Source organism: Vanessa cardui, chromosome 1 (assembly GCF_905220365.1).
Source record: "Vanessa cardui chromosome 1, ilVanCard2.1, whole genome shotgun sequence".
NCBI lineage: Eukaryota > Metazoa > Arthropoda > Insecta > Lepidoptera > Nymphalidae > Vanessa > Vanessa cardui.
This window is the reverse complement of record NC_061123.1, coordinates 1,895,880-1,913,672: the sequence shown is the minus strand read 5'-3', so window position 1 is coordinate 1,913,672 and position 17,793 is coordinate 1,895,880. Positions and strand designations below refer to the sequence as shown.

General features: G+C 37.2%; 1 protein-coding gene across 6 annotated transcripts in view; it reads left to right on the top strand.

The window, feature by feature from the left end:
• Positions 1-17,730, top strand: part of LOC124533177 (kinesin-like protein Klp10A) — a 50,971-nt gene extending 33,241 nt beyond the window's left edge. For 2 of the 6 annotated variants that reach the window (XM_047108359.1, XM_047108385.1), the window contains 13 exons: positions 5,602-5,762; positions 6,095-6,208; positions 6,621-6,794; positions 7,353-7,532; positions 7,823-7,968; positions 8,359-8,470; positions 9,337-9,471; positions 10,014-10,169; positions 10,641-10,794; positions 11,302-11,527; positions 12,433-12,541; positions 13,519-13,693; positions 15,588-17,730. In XM_047108359.1, the coding sequence (XP_046964315.1) occupies positions 5,602-5,762; positions 6,095-6,208; positions 6,621-6,794; positions 7,353-7,532; positions 7,823-7,968; positions 8,359-8,470; positions 9,337-9,471; positions 10,014-10,169; positions 10,641-10,794; positions 11,302-11,527; positions 12,433-12,541; positions 13,519-13,693; positions 15,588-15,730 (1,985 nt within the window). In that variant the 3' untranslated portion in view covers positions 15,731-17,730. Of the gene's footprint in view, positions 1-4,584; positions 5,155-5,601; positions 5,763-6,094; positions 6,209-6,620; positions 6,795-7,352; positions 7,533-7,822; positions 7,969-8,358; positions 8,471-9,336; positions 9,472-10,013; positions 10,170-10,640; positions 10,795-11,301; positions 11,528-12,432; positions 12,542-13,518; positions 13,694-14,666; positions 14,745-15,587 lie in introns of those variants that run through there. The other 4 variants (XM_047108351.1, XM_047108393.1, XM_047108367.1 and 1 more) reach the window with 4 other exon arrangements.
• The last annotated feature ends 63 nt before the right edge of the window (positions 17,731-17,793 follow it).

Below are 17,793 nucleotides of genomic sequence, written 5' to 3'. Positions count from 1 at the left end.
AAAAGAGACTTCTTATTCAGAACTATTAAGTCACTTAAAAATGATAAGATTTATGACTTTTTCGTAAGGTAGATGTAACTTTAAACAAAGTTGATGTTTTAAATATGATGTTATTATTCCTATACCATGAAATAGTAAATAGTTTTCGGTATTCTAGATCGCAGTATTTTTTATAGACCGCATAGCTGTATAATTTTAATGTAACTTAACCCAGGTGGCGACGTTCCCACAATTATAGAAACAAGTTTATAACAAATTTAAAAATTTCATTCGTATTTCCTTTTATATTAAGTTCATTGACCTGGTAGTATATTCACAATATAAAAAATTGATTGTTCAGATTGTCTTAAATTGTACTTCCATGAGTACAAAGACTTGAAGATGTGGTATATTTTAAAATTTGCGATCAAGCAGTATGTAATTTATAAGTTGGCACTAAGAAAATTGTAGTCGAAATTGGTGTTAGCTCTTGAAATTGTCAATGTTATTGCAGAAGATAACAAATACGACAGATACGTCCATCCGTCACTCTGACTGTCATATGTTTGAACATGGACGTAATTATCCTCGTTAAATATATTTACGGCGTGTGACGTTTGTTTCGGGGTTGAATATTCCATGGGGCGGTCAGCAGTACCGTGTGCTGGTATAAGTGTAGGCAGACGGGGGCGCGGCGGACAGTGCGCGGCCGGCCGCGTACCACACCGCTGCCTGGCACCGATGCCGTACAAATACATCAAATGGAACAAACGAAATAGTGCGGTGAACCTGACCTTTCAACCTCAGATCGAAAATCGAGTTTTTGTACATATAATATGCCAGGGCTGTTCGAGAGATCCATGCATTTGCAGCAACGGCGGCCGGTAGTGAGGCGTAAGTGACCGAATGTTGAACTGTATTACTCGGTGATAAGTTTGATTTTCATGTGTTATTCGATTGGTGCTGGGAATTAGATTTCCCTCGTTGGGTGTTGCATATCAATTATTAGGATGGGAAAGTTCACGTATTGAATCGATTATTATGTTTTATAAAGATAAACGAACGACCAGCGAAAAAGGTAATATCTGTAACCAATATTTTTGGTGTTTAGCATTGCAATAATAGTTCGATGTGATAGAAAATTGTGTTTTAGTACAGAATTCGTGTTCCCTAAGTGTCTCAGGTAGTCTGTCGAGCATATTGTTTGATCAGGCATCGACCCACGTGTAATGAAAACGCGCAAAACAATGTCTGGTTTTTATTTATCATTGAGGAACGAGTCCAACGTACCGTATGATTCAAGATGCGATTGGATGAGCGTAGGCGCATGCTAACGACCGGCGAATTCCCACGGCTATCACCGCTTCGCTTTGACATCTTTGAATATGTCGCCTTTAGTGCTCCATGTAATGTCATATTTGTTGTGTAGCTGTTAAAATTTCATCAAGTGCGAAAGGACACTGTACCATCCTTAAAAATTGTTTCAATGATTTCTTTCATATATTTATCTCATCTATTGGATTAACTTGCTGAAATAAAACGACGTTTCTTTCGTTTTCTTACATTATTTTATGTGAATTATCGTTATATGTTTTATGCGATGATACCCAAATCTGTCCTGAGTACCTGTCAATGTTCATGTTGCCAGGTTAAAAAGACAATACTGTAATCATTATTATACAAAGTGACAGTTACTCGTCTGTAATATATAGATTATAAATATTCGTATATTTAGTATATTAATATTTCATATCAAGTATTACATTCTAATGGAGTCTTATACTATCTATCCAATGTATATCAATTGAAATTCGATGCGAGTCGTTATTGACTTTTATTTAGACAGATGTGAAAATACAAACTTATTTTCGAAAGTGTATCGAAGTGATTATTGTATCGCAAATTGCGAAATACTTAAATAATAAATATCTAAAAGTGTCGTGAGATCATCTCCCTAATCAAATATGATTCTCCGCGCTCAATGCTCACAATCGGTTAGTCGCGGTATCCGTCACGTAGGGTCAAGTAAAAAGAACTATAACGGTCGACTAATTGATACCTACTTCAAATTATAGATTATCTATGGTTTGTTCTGCCATTTTCAAATTTCGATATGTCAATATTTACAATTTTTCCGTATTTTAAGTTTATTAGTGATAAATTTGTGGTATAGTAATGTGAAATAAACCAATGACAGGCTTCACAACTTATTTCGAAATATTGACGGTGGATTATGCATTACAGAGATAAAGGTTTAAAAAAGTCGGTGTATTAGATTATACACAAGATTTCATGTCAAAATATCATGTGTGTTCACAGTTGGAGAGAACTCTCATACAATCATATAATTAAAAGACTGCCCAAATAAAGAATGCAATATTTTCTGGGTTCATGTATGTATACTATGAGTATTTTTGCTCCCCTTAACTTTTAAATGGCAGAACAGATATTTGGAATTGTTGGATGACAGTGTTGTTACATTTTCGTTTTCTGGTTGTGTTTTTTAATTATTTTAAATACCATGTTTGTATTACCTAATAACAGCCTGAAAATTTCCCATTGCTGCGGTAAGATCTCCTCTCCCATTAAGGAGAAGGTTTGTAATTTGTTCCAACATCATATTATATTTGTATTACCAATCACCAGCGAATAATGCATAAATTATTCAGAGTTTTAACGTTATACACGTCCAGGCCGATAACTCCGCGAGCTAAATAAATTGCATTAGAAGCGCATAAATAGGCCGACGTTCCTTGCAACGGGTAAGGAAACGGGCAGGCTCGGGCGCGATAATGTCTGACGTTGAAGGGTTGAACGCCTCGCTTTGCGAGCAGTGATCAGTATGATTTTATTTTAACTTAGGTACTTATAATTAGGTCACGAATTGCAATCGAGAGGTCTTGGCTTTTATTAAAAAAAGTGAAGATAGTTAAATTGTTTGATGGTTATGTTACAGTCAATAGAATGACAGATCGGATTTTTTTTTAATGTTCTTTGAGTTGTAAATATGATAATCATCCTCATTATCCCGAGCATTGTGATCGTTTGAATATATTTTTAGTATTCGAATTCAATTTGTACATCACAACACATCTTCGTTCAATATTATGATATAATTTAATTACCTATTTTAATACGCGCAATTCAACTTACACTGAAATAGATTATCATTACTCGTTTTCGTTAAGGATACTAAATATGATAAAAATATTTTTTGTTTCAATACGTCAATCGTTGTGTTGAAATAAAAGTTCAAGGGGAAGTCTACGTTATATTTATAGAAATAAATTGTTTATTCAATGATTCATTGACGATATGCGCTAATGCATAAACTAAATACACGAGAAGGCCTAGGAAATGCAGAAATTATTACATAAGTTCGAAATTAATAATATTCAAACGAAACTTAAAGCTAAGATCTTGTATGACACTAATATGTATATTGTATTTCTATATTCAGGACTGGATGAGTCCAATAGATAGATATACAATATATGTTACCTTATGGTCCATAAGTAACAATGTTTTCGCGTAAAACAATGAAAAATAATCAAATAGTAAAACGATATCAAAAATGTTCGCAAAAAATACAATTTAAAAATATATTTCCTTGCATACACGACCTCGTTCATTTTTATACAGATAGCTTATCATTTTGTAATGTAATATTTTTAACTATATACAGTTACAAATGCAAAGCGAGTAAGTATCTCTGTCGGATTATATTTACTTCCTGTAATATTATACAAACAAACTTGGACTTGACTTCTATATACTACCGTTAGTTTGTCTAAATAATAGTCTACATATTGTAAATGCGAAAGTAACTAACTCTGTTACATTTTCATGCTTTAACCGCTAAATAGTTTTAGATGAAATTTGGTATGGAGATAGTTTGAGTACCGCGGAGTTGTTTAACAAGGAAATCTCAACTCCAGGGTGTGATACTCTGTGTGTATTTTAAGTAAGGCTCTGCCTTATTATAAGGATTATGAAACTGTTCATTTACCTTCTTGTCTCAAATAAAGTTTTACATTTTTGATCAATCAGTAATGTAAAATAAAGTTTCATAGATTTGGCGCGATAAAGCCGCGAGTTCATCTCGTTTTCATATATAAATTATAATTAGGTATTCATTCTTAGCTTTACTTTGAAATTTAGTTAAAGAAAATAGTGTATCGTACTTATAGGAACCAGTTAAAAGTTGCCTGTGAATATATCATCTAACGGTGTCGTTTTTTCGTAGTTCAAATACTGTACATTGAATTAACGCTATCGGTAAAAACTCGTTTTGCATTTAAGTGACACAGTTCTTTATGGAAACCGGTTCCTTTGTAATCCAAGGATACTAAATGATGTATAAACTATTCTCTGTTGAATTAATGAAGTTGAATTCATCAATCATGACTACCATCGATCGCGCCTTATCTGACGTCACAGCGTTACATTTTTCATGTTTCCACAAAAGCCGACCTAATGATTCTATGTGGTCAGCCATTATTTTCCAATTCTGTTCTATTGTTCATCAAGGTGCCTTACAATTGATACCAATTGTTCAGTTGATAGCATCAGTTGCGTGAATGCCAGTGCGCTGTATGCACTTTGCTTATTTTTTTCTTGGAAGTGTTTTACTCGATTTCATTCATTTGCTGTTTTTTTAGTACTTGTGTTCACGAAATAATTTAATCCCATATTCTGCAAGGTCGTGAGTTAATAGCGTTTTTTGTGTATTGTTCTGTATATGCAATTTCGCTTACGACCGAGCCCGGCTCGCGTGCGTCACGGTTCATTGCCTTGAGTACGGAAAGAGATCCTAATAAGGCGGTCGACGCAGGCGCAGGATTGCCTTGCGCCAACGCATTCAACAGCCATTTCGAACTATCCGTCAGCTAGAATAGCACACGTCAATTGATAAGAATCTACAGCAAACATAGTCCAGCGGGCAATTAAAGCTTTTATTTAAGGATGACAATGAAATGAATAACTCCTGCCAAAGAGACCTATTGACCAAATAAAAAACACAGAGACTGAATAAATTGCCAAATATGTGCTGTTCGTGGTTACGTTGCCGACGACGAGTCGCCGACTCGGCCGAGTCCGCCGCTCCTACAGAGGCGTTCGAGAAAACAGTAACGCCACAGGAAGCACTAATGGAAGAGGAAAAGCCGAAGTCACGTAAGACTCAGCCGGCTGCTATCGCACGTTGTTGTATTTATCGCTTTTTGCACGGCTCTTTTGCCGACCACTTGGTTCCACGCATTTAGCCATTTCGATATCGTTCATTGATAATATCGAAATGTATTAGCAAAATGTTATCAGCTTGTTGTAACGTCATCGATTCGGAATATTGAGTTTTATTAAAATCGTATTATGTTTCGTTACTGCAGCCTTATTAGAAAAGCTAATGTGTAAATTGTGATACATTTATTACATTTATTATAATTTCTGAAATATTGCATATTTTTGCATAACATTTTAGCGTTCTAACTTTCCTATACTTCAGCATTTTCACACATCTATGCAAATTAGATCTTTTTTTTTTGGTATAGTAACGATGCTTTGATCATTTATAATATTAACGTTAAATTGTTAATTATTAAGTAGTTTATTAATGTATTTCAGCTCCGTCCCGGGTCACCCGAAATAATCAGATGCGGTTGTCGAACGCGGGCGGCGCTTACACGAATGGCCACGGCGGCGACACGACGGGCCGACGCGGCGCCGAGAACGTGCCGCCCCCGCAGCAGCCCCAGGCGCCGCCTAACTCTAGGATCACACAACAGGTACGGCCGTTTCAAGGTAGTACATACATTTGAAACAAACACCTTTCATAATAAGCTCGATCGAATGCAGCTCAAGATTCGAGTAGAAAAAAAAAACATTTAGGTATATATGTATATTATGTTGATATCGCTACATAAAGATATTGTAAGCAGAATTGTTTTAAATTATGTTTGCACAAACTTAAGTCTCTGAAAAGTTTATATTATAAATTAAGATTGCTGAAAACAAAATGAAAGAAATTTCGTTTTATCTCTCTTAATACAAAAAGTAAGCAGTATATGGTCTCCGATTCCTGAATTCCTCCCTTTAAACCGAATCCTCTGGTCCTTAGCAAAATCCCTCGTCAGGCGGCCGACGTTCGGGCAGCACGCCGAGTGCGGCTTCCGTAGTTCAAGCATCCCAACAGCCTTTAATTCATGGACGACGGATGCAAAACTTTAAAGAGGTTTCCCTATCCTTACCTAATTCCATCCCATATTCCTTATTCCTGTTTTTTTAGATTCCTGTGTCCTTAATAACTTGATTGGTGCAAACATACCTTATTACAATAAAATGTTTGCACTAAAAAATAACTCATGGCGTTAGTTAATATGGTTTAGTAAAGTTGATAATGTTGAATGATGTCATGATATTCTTGATATAAGACTAAAAATAATAATCGGTGTATATTAAAGAAAGTAGTTGGGAAGGTTGGAAGGTTCGAAAAATTGATGTTTGTCTCCCATTGCTCGGTCGGCAGTTCAACCCGCCGGTGAAGACTAAAAATAATAATCGGTGTATATTAAAGAAAGTAGTCGGGAAGGTTGGAAGATTCGAAAAATATAATCGAAGTTTGTCTCTCATTGCTCGGTCGGCAGTTCAACCCGCCGGTGTCGTCGGCGCGGCCGGCGGCGGTGTCCAGTACGGTGTCGGTGCCGCACGCCGTGGCGTCGGGCGCCGTGCGGCGCTCCAACGTCGTCAAGGAGGTGGAGCGCCTCAAGGAGAACCGGGAGAAGCGGCGGCAGCGGCAGGCCGAGCTCAAGGAGGAAAAGGTACCCGCTATTGACTCTACCCCACTGACTAAAAGTAACAGCCTGAAAATTCCCACAGCTGGGCTAAAGGCCTCTCCCTTTGAGGAGAAGGTTTGGAACATATTCCACGACGCTGTTCCAATGCGGGTTGGTGGAATACACATGTGGCAAATTGGTATGAAATTTGTCTAATGCAGGTTTCCTCACGATGTTTTCCTTCACCGCTGAGCACGAGATGAATTATAAAGACAAATTAAGCACATGAATCAGCGGTGCTTGCCTGGGTTTGAACCCGCAATCATGGGTTAAGATGCACGCGTTCTAACCACTGGGCCATCTCTGCTCTTAATTCCACTGACTGATAACTTGTAACTTGTTTTTAACCAGCCTCCAAGAAATGTATTTATTTCATGAAGAGCATGCTCTCTACAACAATATATACATATGCGATAGTCTCAAACTTACTATACATACACTATAGAATTGATTGGTATTGACCTTACTATATAAAGTACCTGTACATTTCTTTAGAAAATGTATTTTTAAAAATGACTATTTTTATCTTTGATATGATTACAGGAAGCCCTAATGAATATGGACCCCGGCAATCCGAACTGGGAGTTCCTAGCCATGATACGGGAGTACCAAAATAGTATCGAATTCCGACCACTGACTGGCAACGAACCGGTCGAAGATCATCAGATCACGGTCTGCGTGAGAAAGAGGCCGCTCAACAAGAAGGAGAATGCGAAAAAGGAGGTCAGAAATCACATATACTCTACGTTACTTATCTATAACATGTATATCAATATTTGTATGTCCTAATAATTATTATAGCTCTTGTTCAATAGCAAGATTTAGATTGTTCATATAAATTTGGTTATTGAAAATAATAAAAATGAAAATATACTTTACTTAAATAGGAATGACATTGCATTACGCTGTAAGTAAAAATATACATATACAATGTAATACTTGAGTCATATTACAAAGGTTCTATATTCATTGTTAAAATAATTTAATGTTTTTTTTTTCATTTTGTATCCAAGGTGGACGTGATCAGTGTTCCGACAAAGGACCAGATGATAGTTCACGAGCCGAAAAACAAAGTGGATCTCACCAAATACCTCGAAAATCAAAAATTCCGATTCGACTATGCCTTCGACGACTCGTGCACCAATGAAGTTGTTTATAAGTAAGTTGATTGCAAACATTACATATATTCATAATGTTCACCTACTATACGCAGTAACTCTGTACAGTATTATGCATACTGTAATTTAACGTAAATTCACATTTAGAGAAGGATTATTAGTAAGTATTTGGAGAAGGTTTTATTATAAGTGGCCGTCGTTTCACGAACTTCTAAGTCCATTGATGTGACTAACGGAAAGTTAATTTTAGCTAGACCTGTGAAATTTTGTCATTTAACTATTTATTTATTTGAGTTCTTGTAACTGAAGTATAAACTACTATTACTATTATACATATTGAGCTGGAATTTGTAAATATTTAATGGTAACTATATAATCTATAATCTAGCTATATATACTAATATACTAATGCATATACCAATGTCTTTCAGATACACGGCCAAGCCGCTGGTGCAGACGATCTTCGAGGGCGGCATGGCGACTTGCTTCGCGTACGGACAGACCGGCTCGGGCAAGACGCACACTATGGGGGGAGACTTTCAGGTACTATCTAATATCTGAACTGCAATAATATTATTGTAACTTGCGTTTAAAAATACTTTTTCTTAATGTTGTCTTAAATTTTCGCGATTACACATTGAAATAAAACTAGCTATAACTGATTTAAATCGCGTATATTAATGTTTTATTTCAATACTTTTTCTTCTTCAAATAATTAATTATTATGAAAACGTAGACAAGCCAAAATTTTAAATATGGTTAAGATTTTGGTTATGTAAAATCGAATAATTCCAAAATATTGGTCAAATTTATTGTAACTATTTATCTGGATATGTGTGCAGTGAATCAGTGTGTGTGTATAATCATTGGATCACTTCACCATACACATGAAGAGATCCATTAGATGAACAGTGCTATGAAATATTATTTTTATAATTTCACTTTTATTTTAATACTTTATTCATTTAATATTATTATAGTTATACATGTATTATATTGTAGTGGAAATTATAATTTTGTTCTGTATTATTTCAATAACGTAGTACGAACGAAGCTGTACGCAGCTTGCCATAAAGTAAACTGGCAGCAATCATCACGTAAGGAAAAAGGCATTATGATTCCTCCAGGCGACCTTTCCCCTGCCTTTGTTTCTTCTTGGTATACAAATACGGTTTTATATAAAATTATTAGAACCTTTTTTTGTTATTGTTCAACTCGGGATTTATATTAACAAATCAAATAGTTATGCTATTCAATTATTTTCAATCCTTGTTATTTTTTTTTTTATCGTGTCTGTTATTTAATACATAATATACAGTGAAAGCAATTTCGTCCCAACCGGTCGTCCGAAGACTCCCCTTGTTTTTATACAATTAATTATGTTTTTATTAAAATGTATGCAATCCCAGGGTAAGATGCAAGACTGCAAGAAGGGTATATACGCGATGGCTGCGCGCGACGTGTTCACGTACCTCAAGTCGCCCAAGTACAAGCCGCTCAACCTCATCGTCTCCGCCTCCTTCTTCGAGATATACTCCGGCAAGGTATCATTCCTACATATCAAATTAATTACTATAAATACATTTGGTCAATAAAACATACTACATTTGGATTTCTTTCTCATGATTATCCATTGAGATATAGCAAAAGAATGTAAAGGAATTCCTTTAATATCTTATAGTACCTTCTAGTATCTGCTAGTATTTTATATTAATTGTTTCTTTGTGAAGTATTTTTTTTTAATATTAGTATGGTTAGTTTTTTTTTTTTTATGGTATAGGTTGGCGGACTAGCATATGGGCCACCTGATGGTAAGTGGTCACCATCACCCATAGACAATGACGCTGTGAGAAATATTAACTATTCCTTACATCGTCACTGCGCCACTAACCTTGGGAACTAAGATGTTCCTGTAGTTACACTGGCTCACTCACCCTTCAAACCGGAACACAACAATACTGACTACTGTTATTTGGCGGTAGAATAACTGATGAGTGGGTGGTACCTACCCAGACGGGCTCGCACAAAGCCCTACCACCAAGTAAACTAGTGACTTGTCGTATATGTATTACTTGCGTCGTTACAGGTTTTCGATCTATTAGCGGATAAGGCGAAGCTTCGGGTGCTAGAGGACGGCAAGCAGCAAGTTCAAATAGTGGGGCTCACCGAGAAGGTCGTCGACAACGTGGAGGAGGTGCTTAAGCTCATCCAACACGGAAACGCCGCGAGGACATCTGGACAGGTAACGATATAATCGTGACTGTTAGTTTAGTCCTCTGATTAATGACCCAAGTGCCAGTGCTTCGGGCAGGTTCGCTGTAAAAAAGGATGGAATATAATATATGTATATAAACACAACAACAAACAACACACAACAACAGACTATAAATTCCCACTGCTGGGCTAAAGTCCTCCTCTCTCTTTGAGGAGAAGGTTACGAACATATTTCACCACTCTGTTCCAATGCGGGTTGGTGGAATACACATGTAGCACAATTTCTATGAATTTTGACACATGCAAGTTTCCTCACGATGTTCCTTCACCGCTGAGCACGTGATGAATTATAAAGACAAATTAAGCACATGAATCAGGTGTGCTCGCCTGGGTTTGAACTCGCAATCATCGGTTAAGATGCACGCGTTCTAACCACTGGGCCATCTCGACTCATGTGTATATAACGTGTGCGTGTGTGTGCGTGTGTGTGTGTGCGCAGACGTCGGCGAACTCGAACTCGTCGCGCTCGCACGCCGTGTTCCAGATCGTGGTGCGCTCGCCCGGCATGCACCGCGTGCACGGCAAGTTCTCGCTCATCGACCTCGCCGGCAACGAGCGCGGCGCCGACACATCCTCCGCCAACCGCCAGACGCGTACGTGTATTGACACACCATTGGATTGGATCTTTTCTTTTAAATAAAACTAGTTATTACGGACAGCGTTCGTGACCACGAACGCTGTAAAGTGCTCGAAACGTCGGGATGTCCAAAATAATTAATATACACGATTAAAATCCGTAATAACTAGTTTTATTTAAATGTGTAAAAATCGCGCAAATTTAAGACAACATTATGGATCTGTTCTTATTCAAATAGTGTTACTCTAGCTAAGGTACCGTTGGTAAAAAAAATGATTCATCGTGAAACATCCAAATTATTAGAGCCACATAGCCAGTTACGCATGGCGACCGTCACCGCACCGCATTAGATGTTTCGTACTTTCAATATACCATGTGTGTTGGTGACGCGTGACGACAACCGCCGGTCCGTCCCGTTCCGTTAGATGTTTCACATCAATAAGTTTTAGTTATTATTATAAAACACATTTAAAATCATATATATACATTGATTAAATAGTACGATGTTGTTTACTTTGAGCAGGCATGGAGAGTGCAGAGATCAACAAGTCCCTTCTAGCTCTGAAGGAGTGCATCCGCGCGCTGGGCATGAAGGGCAACAACCACCTGCCCTTCCGCGTGTCGAAGCTGACGCAGGTGTTGCGCGACAGCTTCATCGGCGACAAGTCGCGCACCTGCATGATCGCCATGATATCGCCCGCCATGTCCTCCTGCGAGCACTCGCTCAACACGCTGCGATACGCCGACAGGTGCCTGTTGACACTATATGTATAGTGCGACACAAATTAGATGTAGCATCGGAAAATGCAATGGAATGAAAATAAAAACCGATTACTGCCGATTTACACAACCAATAGAAATAGCTCCCTATCGCGCCATTCGACGCTATTCGTCGCTATAGATTCACGCGTCAGAGAAAACAAGTGCATGTATATCGACGCGTCAAATTGACGAATATATTAGGTCATGTGATATCACAAGTTATTACGTTTGTGCAAAGATCATATTCGCACGAGAAATAAATATTGATAATTTGAGATCGCGTGCTCAATTCGGATTTGATCGGATTTACGAATTTTGCCGATGCGACATCTAAGTTGTGTCGTACTATATACTTGTTTGTTAACTAAGAATGTCGGGACATATTCCTGTTGTATTATTGTTATGATAAGCAATAATTATATTATATTTGTCCTTGCTTTTAGTAATATACTTTTTATAAAGTATTGGTGAGTTTTGTCCTACATTCGTCGTATATGAAAAAAATATTAAATCTAAATATCTAAAATGTGGGTATGTGGGCAAAATAACTATTAAAATACGTAACTGTCTAAAGGTGATCGCTGAAAATCAGCGCTGACACCTGGGGTATTACTATTCCAGATTGTCAGCACATGCTGAGCGATTTTCCTTTTATAGCAACACACCGCTGTGCAAATAATTATCTTTTGTTTTTTTTTTTTCTAAATAATATGTACTTCTTCAGCTGTATTGCCTAGTATAGAAATTATGTATAGTGTGTTGTTGTAAATAAAGAATTATTCTATTCTTCTATTCTATTCTAAAATGGAAACAATAATGAAAAAATGAAGCAATGAATAATGTTATGGAAAATGTAGTAGCAATGTTTGATTAAAGTAATTGTGTTTGGCAGAGTGAAGGAGTTGGGTACGTCGGACTCCCGCGGGCGCGCCGAGTCCCCGCAGGCCGACGTGGAGATGGAGCCTGCGAGTGACGACTTGGCGCATCTGCGCTCACTCAACGTCAGTACCCACTCTGAACTCTTACATATTTTGCAGCTCCAAGACTGGAGATAATTAAATGTTCCACGAGTCGCAATCGGCGTATGCAGAATGGGCTATTTGGCAATGCGAAAAATAAATTGTGAATTATTGTAATCAGTGTATATTATGAGTTTACTAACGACACTTGAAAATAATACTTCATTTATTCAAAAATCAATAAATAAAAATGCATTTATTCTAACGTTCGTCATGTGAGACAAAACGCTCCTGATTGGCCGGGCTTATGATGAAGTCACTTTCTTGTAAACTTTGCTTTTCTACTATATGTATAACAGATTAAATAACTGATTAAAATACAGCAATGTGACGTCACCGAACCCATTGCAGCGCCATACTGTCCAAGTAGCGTTTTCGCGCGTTATTTAAATATGGTTTTTTTAATATGATATTATTCGACAAATATGTACTAGAAATAAAAAAAAATCAACTTTTACTGGGTTCCTTAACCTCTACTAAATAATATAAAATGGATTTTAAAAACCAGTCAAATAGCCTATTGAGTCTGCTTCAACTACTAAATAGCCTATTGAGTCTGCTTCAACTACTAAATAGCCTATTGAGTCTGCTTCAACTACTAAATAGCCTATTGAGTCTGCTTCAACTACTAAATAGCCTATTGAGTCTGCTTCAACTACTAAATAGCCTATTGAGTCTGCTTCAACTACTAAATAGCCTATTGAGTCTGCTTCAACTACTAAATAGCCTATTGAGTCTGCTTCAACTACTAAATAGCCTATTGAGTCTGCTTCAACTACTAAATAGCCTATTGAGTCTGCTTCAACTACTAAATAGCCTATTGAGTCTGCTTCAACTACTAAATAGCCTATTGAGTCTGCTTCAACTACTAAATAGCCTATTGAGTCTGCTTCAACTACTAAATAGCCTATTGAGTCTGCTCCAACTAGTCGATGTCAATGTCGCGGGTCGCGTTGCAGGAGGGCGACATGTCGGCGGAGATGTACACGTTCCACGAGGCCATCGACGAGCTGCAGCGCGCGGAGGAGGAGGTGCTGGACAACCACAAGGCCATCTCCGACTACCTGCAGCACGCGCTGCAGCGCTGCGCAGCGCTGCTGGCGCTCACGCGCGACGTCGACTACGACCAGGACGGTGCGCGCCTCGCCTTATTATTTCGTTAGGGACCTTTCAAAAAAAAAAAATCAAAATAAACTTTATTCAAGTAGGCTTTTATAAGCACTTTTGAATCGTCATTTTACAATTAAGTGAAGCTACAACCGGTTCGGAAAGTAGTTCGGAAGTAGAACCGGCAAGAAACTCAGTAGTTACTCTTTTTTTAACATTTGAAAAATACAACGTCATGTTAATTAAATACAATTATTTCAATTAATGTAAACGTAACTATCGTGTTCAGTTACATACGATTCACATTTTTGACGCAATGTTCGTTTGCCGTGGTCACCGTAGATACATATAGTAGGACACAAATTAGATTACTGCCGATTTACACGACCAATAGAAATAGCTCCCTATCGCGCTATTCGACGCTATTCACGCGTCAGAGAAAACAAGTGCATGTAAATCCACGCGTCAAATTGACAAATATATTAGGTCATATGATATTACAGTTATTACGTTTGTGCAAAGATCATATTCGCATGAGAAATAAATATTGATAATTTGGTATGGCGTACTCAATCCGGATGTGGGATGTGATCGGTTTTACGAATTTTGCCGATGCGACATCTAAGTTGTGTCGTACTATACAATGATGTATCTTGCACAAACTATATCTGTGGTGTACACCAAATAATTGTTCTTTTTTTATGGCTCCCTACTCTGAATGAACGTAGCTATGAGTCAGCTTAGTTGCTCGACTTTGTTATCCTGTAAATGTAGATAGCATTTGATCTTACAAAAACTAAAATAATACAACTTCAACTAATAAAATAGTTACCCCTTCTTCAACATTTTTCCATTATACATCACATAATAAATGATTTGTACAATGAAAACAATGTTGCATCACATTATTCTTTCATTGTATACATTTAGTGTTAAGTTGTAGAATGCGTACCGTACTTGAGCTTATTGTTATGTGCGCCTGCATGTGCGACGTTTACAGGCATATGGCGCCGCATTAAGCGCCTGCGAGCCGTCCCGAGCAATGGCCTTGGCACGCGAAGAACAAGCCGCATGTTAGGTCTGATGAATAAAACAGAACGAAAACAATAATTTCATTTAATTTTCATCATTTTAATATCGGTACAGTGTCGGTTCATCGCTTACGTGCTAATGCCAATGCTATCGTTCATATTTTTTAATATAATTTTGTGAAGGACTATAATGTAAATAGTAATTAATAAATACTTTCAAGTATGCTTCATTAATTATAATAAGCTAGCTTGTAAAAGTAAGACAACTAACTCCAGTTAAATTTCAGTAATTATGGTGACGAAAATTTTAAATAACACGAGAATTGTTTATTTATTTTTTAGGTCAAATACTAAAAATAATATATCTTCATAAAGACTAGATTAGACGAAAAAAGTAACATGCTTTGTAAAACAATTTAATACAAAAACAATTAATTCAAATATGCTCAAGGTATATAGACATTAATCATGGAATGGTTGGCAAGCTAATATTTAACATATTATTAAATATCTATAGAGCTGAGATGGCCCAGTGGTTAGAACGCGTGCATCTTAACCGATGATTGCGGGTTCAAACCCAGGCAAGCACCACTATATATATATGTGCTTAATTGTGTTTATAATTCATCTTGTGCTCGGCGGTGAAGGAAAACATCGTGAGGAAACCTGCATGTGTCTAATTTCATCGAAATTCTGTCACATGTGCATTCCACCAACCCGCATTGGAACATCGTGGCGGAATATGTTTCCAATCTCTCTCCTTAATGGAAGAGGAGGCCTTATCTCAGCAGTGGGAAATTTACAGGCTGTTACTTTACTTTACTTTTTTTTTTAAATATCTATAAGCAATACATACAATGTATTAATCTGTATACGTGCTACGTTTCCAGCTTACGCAACGCAATGGGAGGAGCTTCTCAACGAGCAACTCGCCGTTCTGGCGCAGTCGCGTGACCTCGTGGCGGAGTTCCGCGCCAAGATGCAGCAGGAAGAGCACATCTCGCGCCGCATCCAGCCGTCGCGGCACCACTAGCGGGCGCGTGCGGGCTCGTGCGTGCGCGTGCGTGCGCGTGCGCGTGCGTGCGTACGCGTGCAGGCGCGTGCGCGTGCGTAGTGTCGATGGATCGATCTTTATATTGTTAATTTGCCTTCGAGGTTCTGGATAATGAAACTGTAATGATATGATAGCCTGGATACGGTTTCGTTTACAGCGATGATGAAACGGCTCCTCGATCGAACGTTGTATCCGAAGTTCCTAATTGTATATAGACCGTCTGCGTGCAACGGGTTGCACTGAAAAATATAGATATTTAATTGTTTGGTTATTTTCGATAAAGCTAAAGTTTCTCCTTATGAAGTTTATGCATCGACACTACGTACTGTGGTCCGGTTACACTGTCCGTTACCGTAGTGCATATTTATTACTACGAGAAATTAAGGCTATGATCCTGTGAGTACAAGTGCTAAAGTGTAACTGGCGGGATGCATTCGCGCGCTCGGGGTAGCGATTGAAATTATGGCGGAAATAAACGAGTGAAATTTTCAGTACAGTATTGTAAACACGTTTTTGAGACAGTGTCATAGCTGGCCTATCCAAGTTTCGCTTTGATATAAAAAAATCATGACAGCGTTGTCCAATCAAAAATTACCACTTTTGTAGAAAAAGCTTAGTATACTACGAGGTAACGAGGCCGTCGGCGTTATAAAACATAGACATAAATAGTGTTATAAGCACAAAAGCCTGTCAAACATCACATGGCATTGAGGGTACGATGATAAATGCCTTGAATGAGCTAACTAACGTAAACTTGTCTCTGCAGATGAGACTTTATAAGACTTGATTTCCGGCTTTGCAGCGATATCGATTTCAAATCGATTGATGATCTGTTTTATTTCATGTCTAGGACGACCCACTGGTGCGACTACATTTTTAATTTAGACGGTTTTATTAACATTTAGTGACTTTTCGACTTGAATGCATTTAACTTCACTAAAGGCCTACTTCTTTGTTTGTAGATATTTTGTATCAAATACGAGTTAGGTGGTTAGATCGATGTGGTCACCTCGTTTATCCCGGTGTTAACATGTATGAATTTTTGGCATGACAAAATTATTTAAGGATTTCTAATAGGTATATGATTTAAATTGTATCAAATGAATGTCTTTATTCATAGTAATATACAATATCGTTCTATTTTAACTTTTCGTGTGATGACACCTGTCAATTTCAGCAACTATGTGAAACAGATTATAAATATGTGCTGATTAGAGATTCAAAATTTAGTTGAAATATTTTTTGACGGTAAAATTCTAAATACTCGTACTGTTGTGAGTTAGTTTTTAATATGTTGGTGTGAATAAAATTTGTAACCATTATAAACGGCTAATTATTATAATACGAATATTGTATTTTACTGAATTTCTTATGAAAATTCGTTTAAAGTGATTTGTTAAGCTGGCGCCACACGTATTTTTGCGATGATTCGTTATTTGAATGCGACGAATTCGAATGAGCATATTGATATGTTATAAAGTTAAAATAATTACGGCGAACTATTGTAGTCGTAAATAATTCTCTGTCCAATAATGTCGGATCTCTCTAAATGTCCAAACATCAAATATAATAGATTATTTCATAGAAGTTGATATTGTGAATGTCCATAGGTTATTACCAAAATACATATTTTTACAACGCTATAACATGTAATTCATGCCCAGTTATGAGATCATAGGATAATTCCAATGCCATTTGTGCCTGTTCTTTCACTGGCTTACTCGTCTTTTTGAATGGAATAAAAGAGTAGTTAGTACAGAATAATTGTTGTTATGCCATGTGTTTGTTGAATGAGTACCACTACTTAGATAATCCATTTTGAAAATCCATCCAATGCAATCTCAGGGATCGTGTGGCGCCGGGACTAGTGTGGGAGTGACGTTTCCTTTATTATCAAAATGTTATTCGTAAAGGACAAATGTCAGCCACATAACTAGTATAACATTTATTTCAAAACATGTATATTCAATTATTGTGTTTATTTCATATCATAAAAAAATAAGATTCATGTTGAAAATTTAAGAGAACCGTTTAATATAACT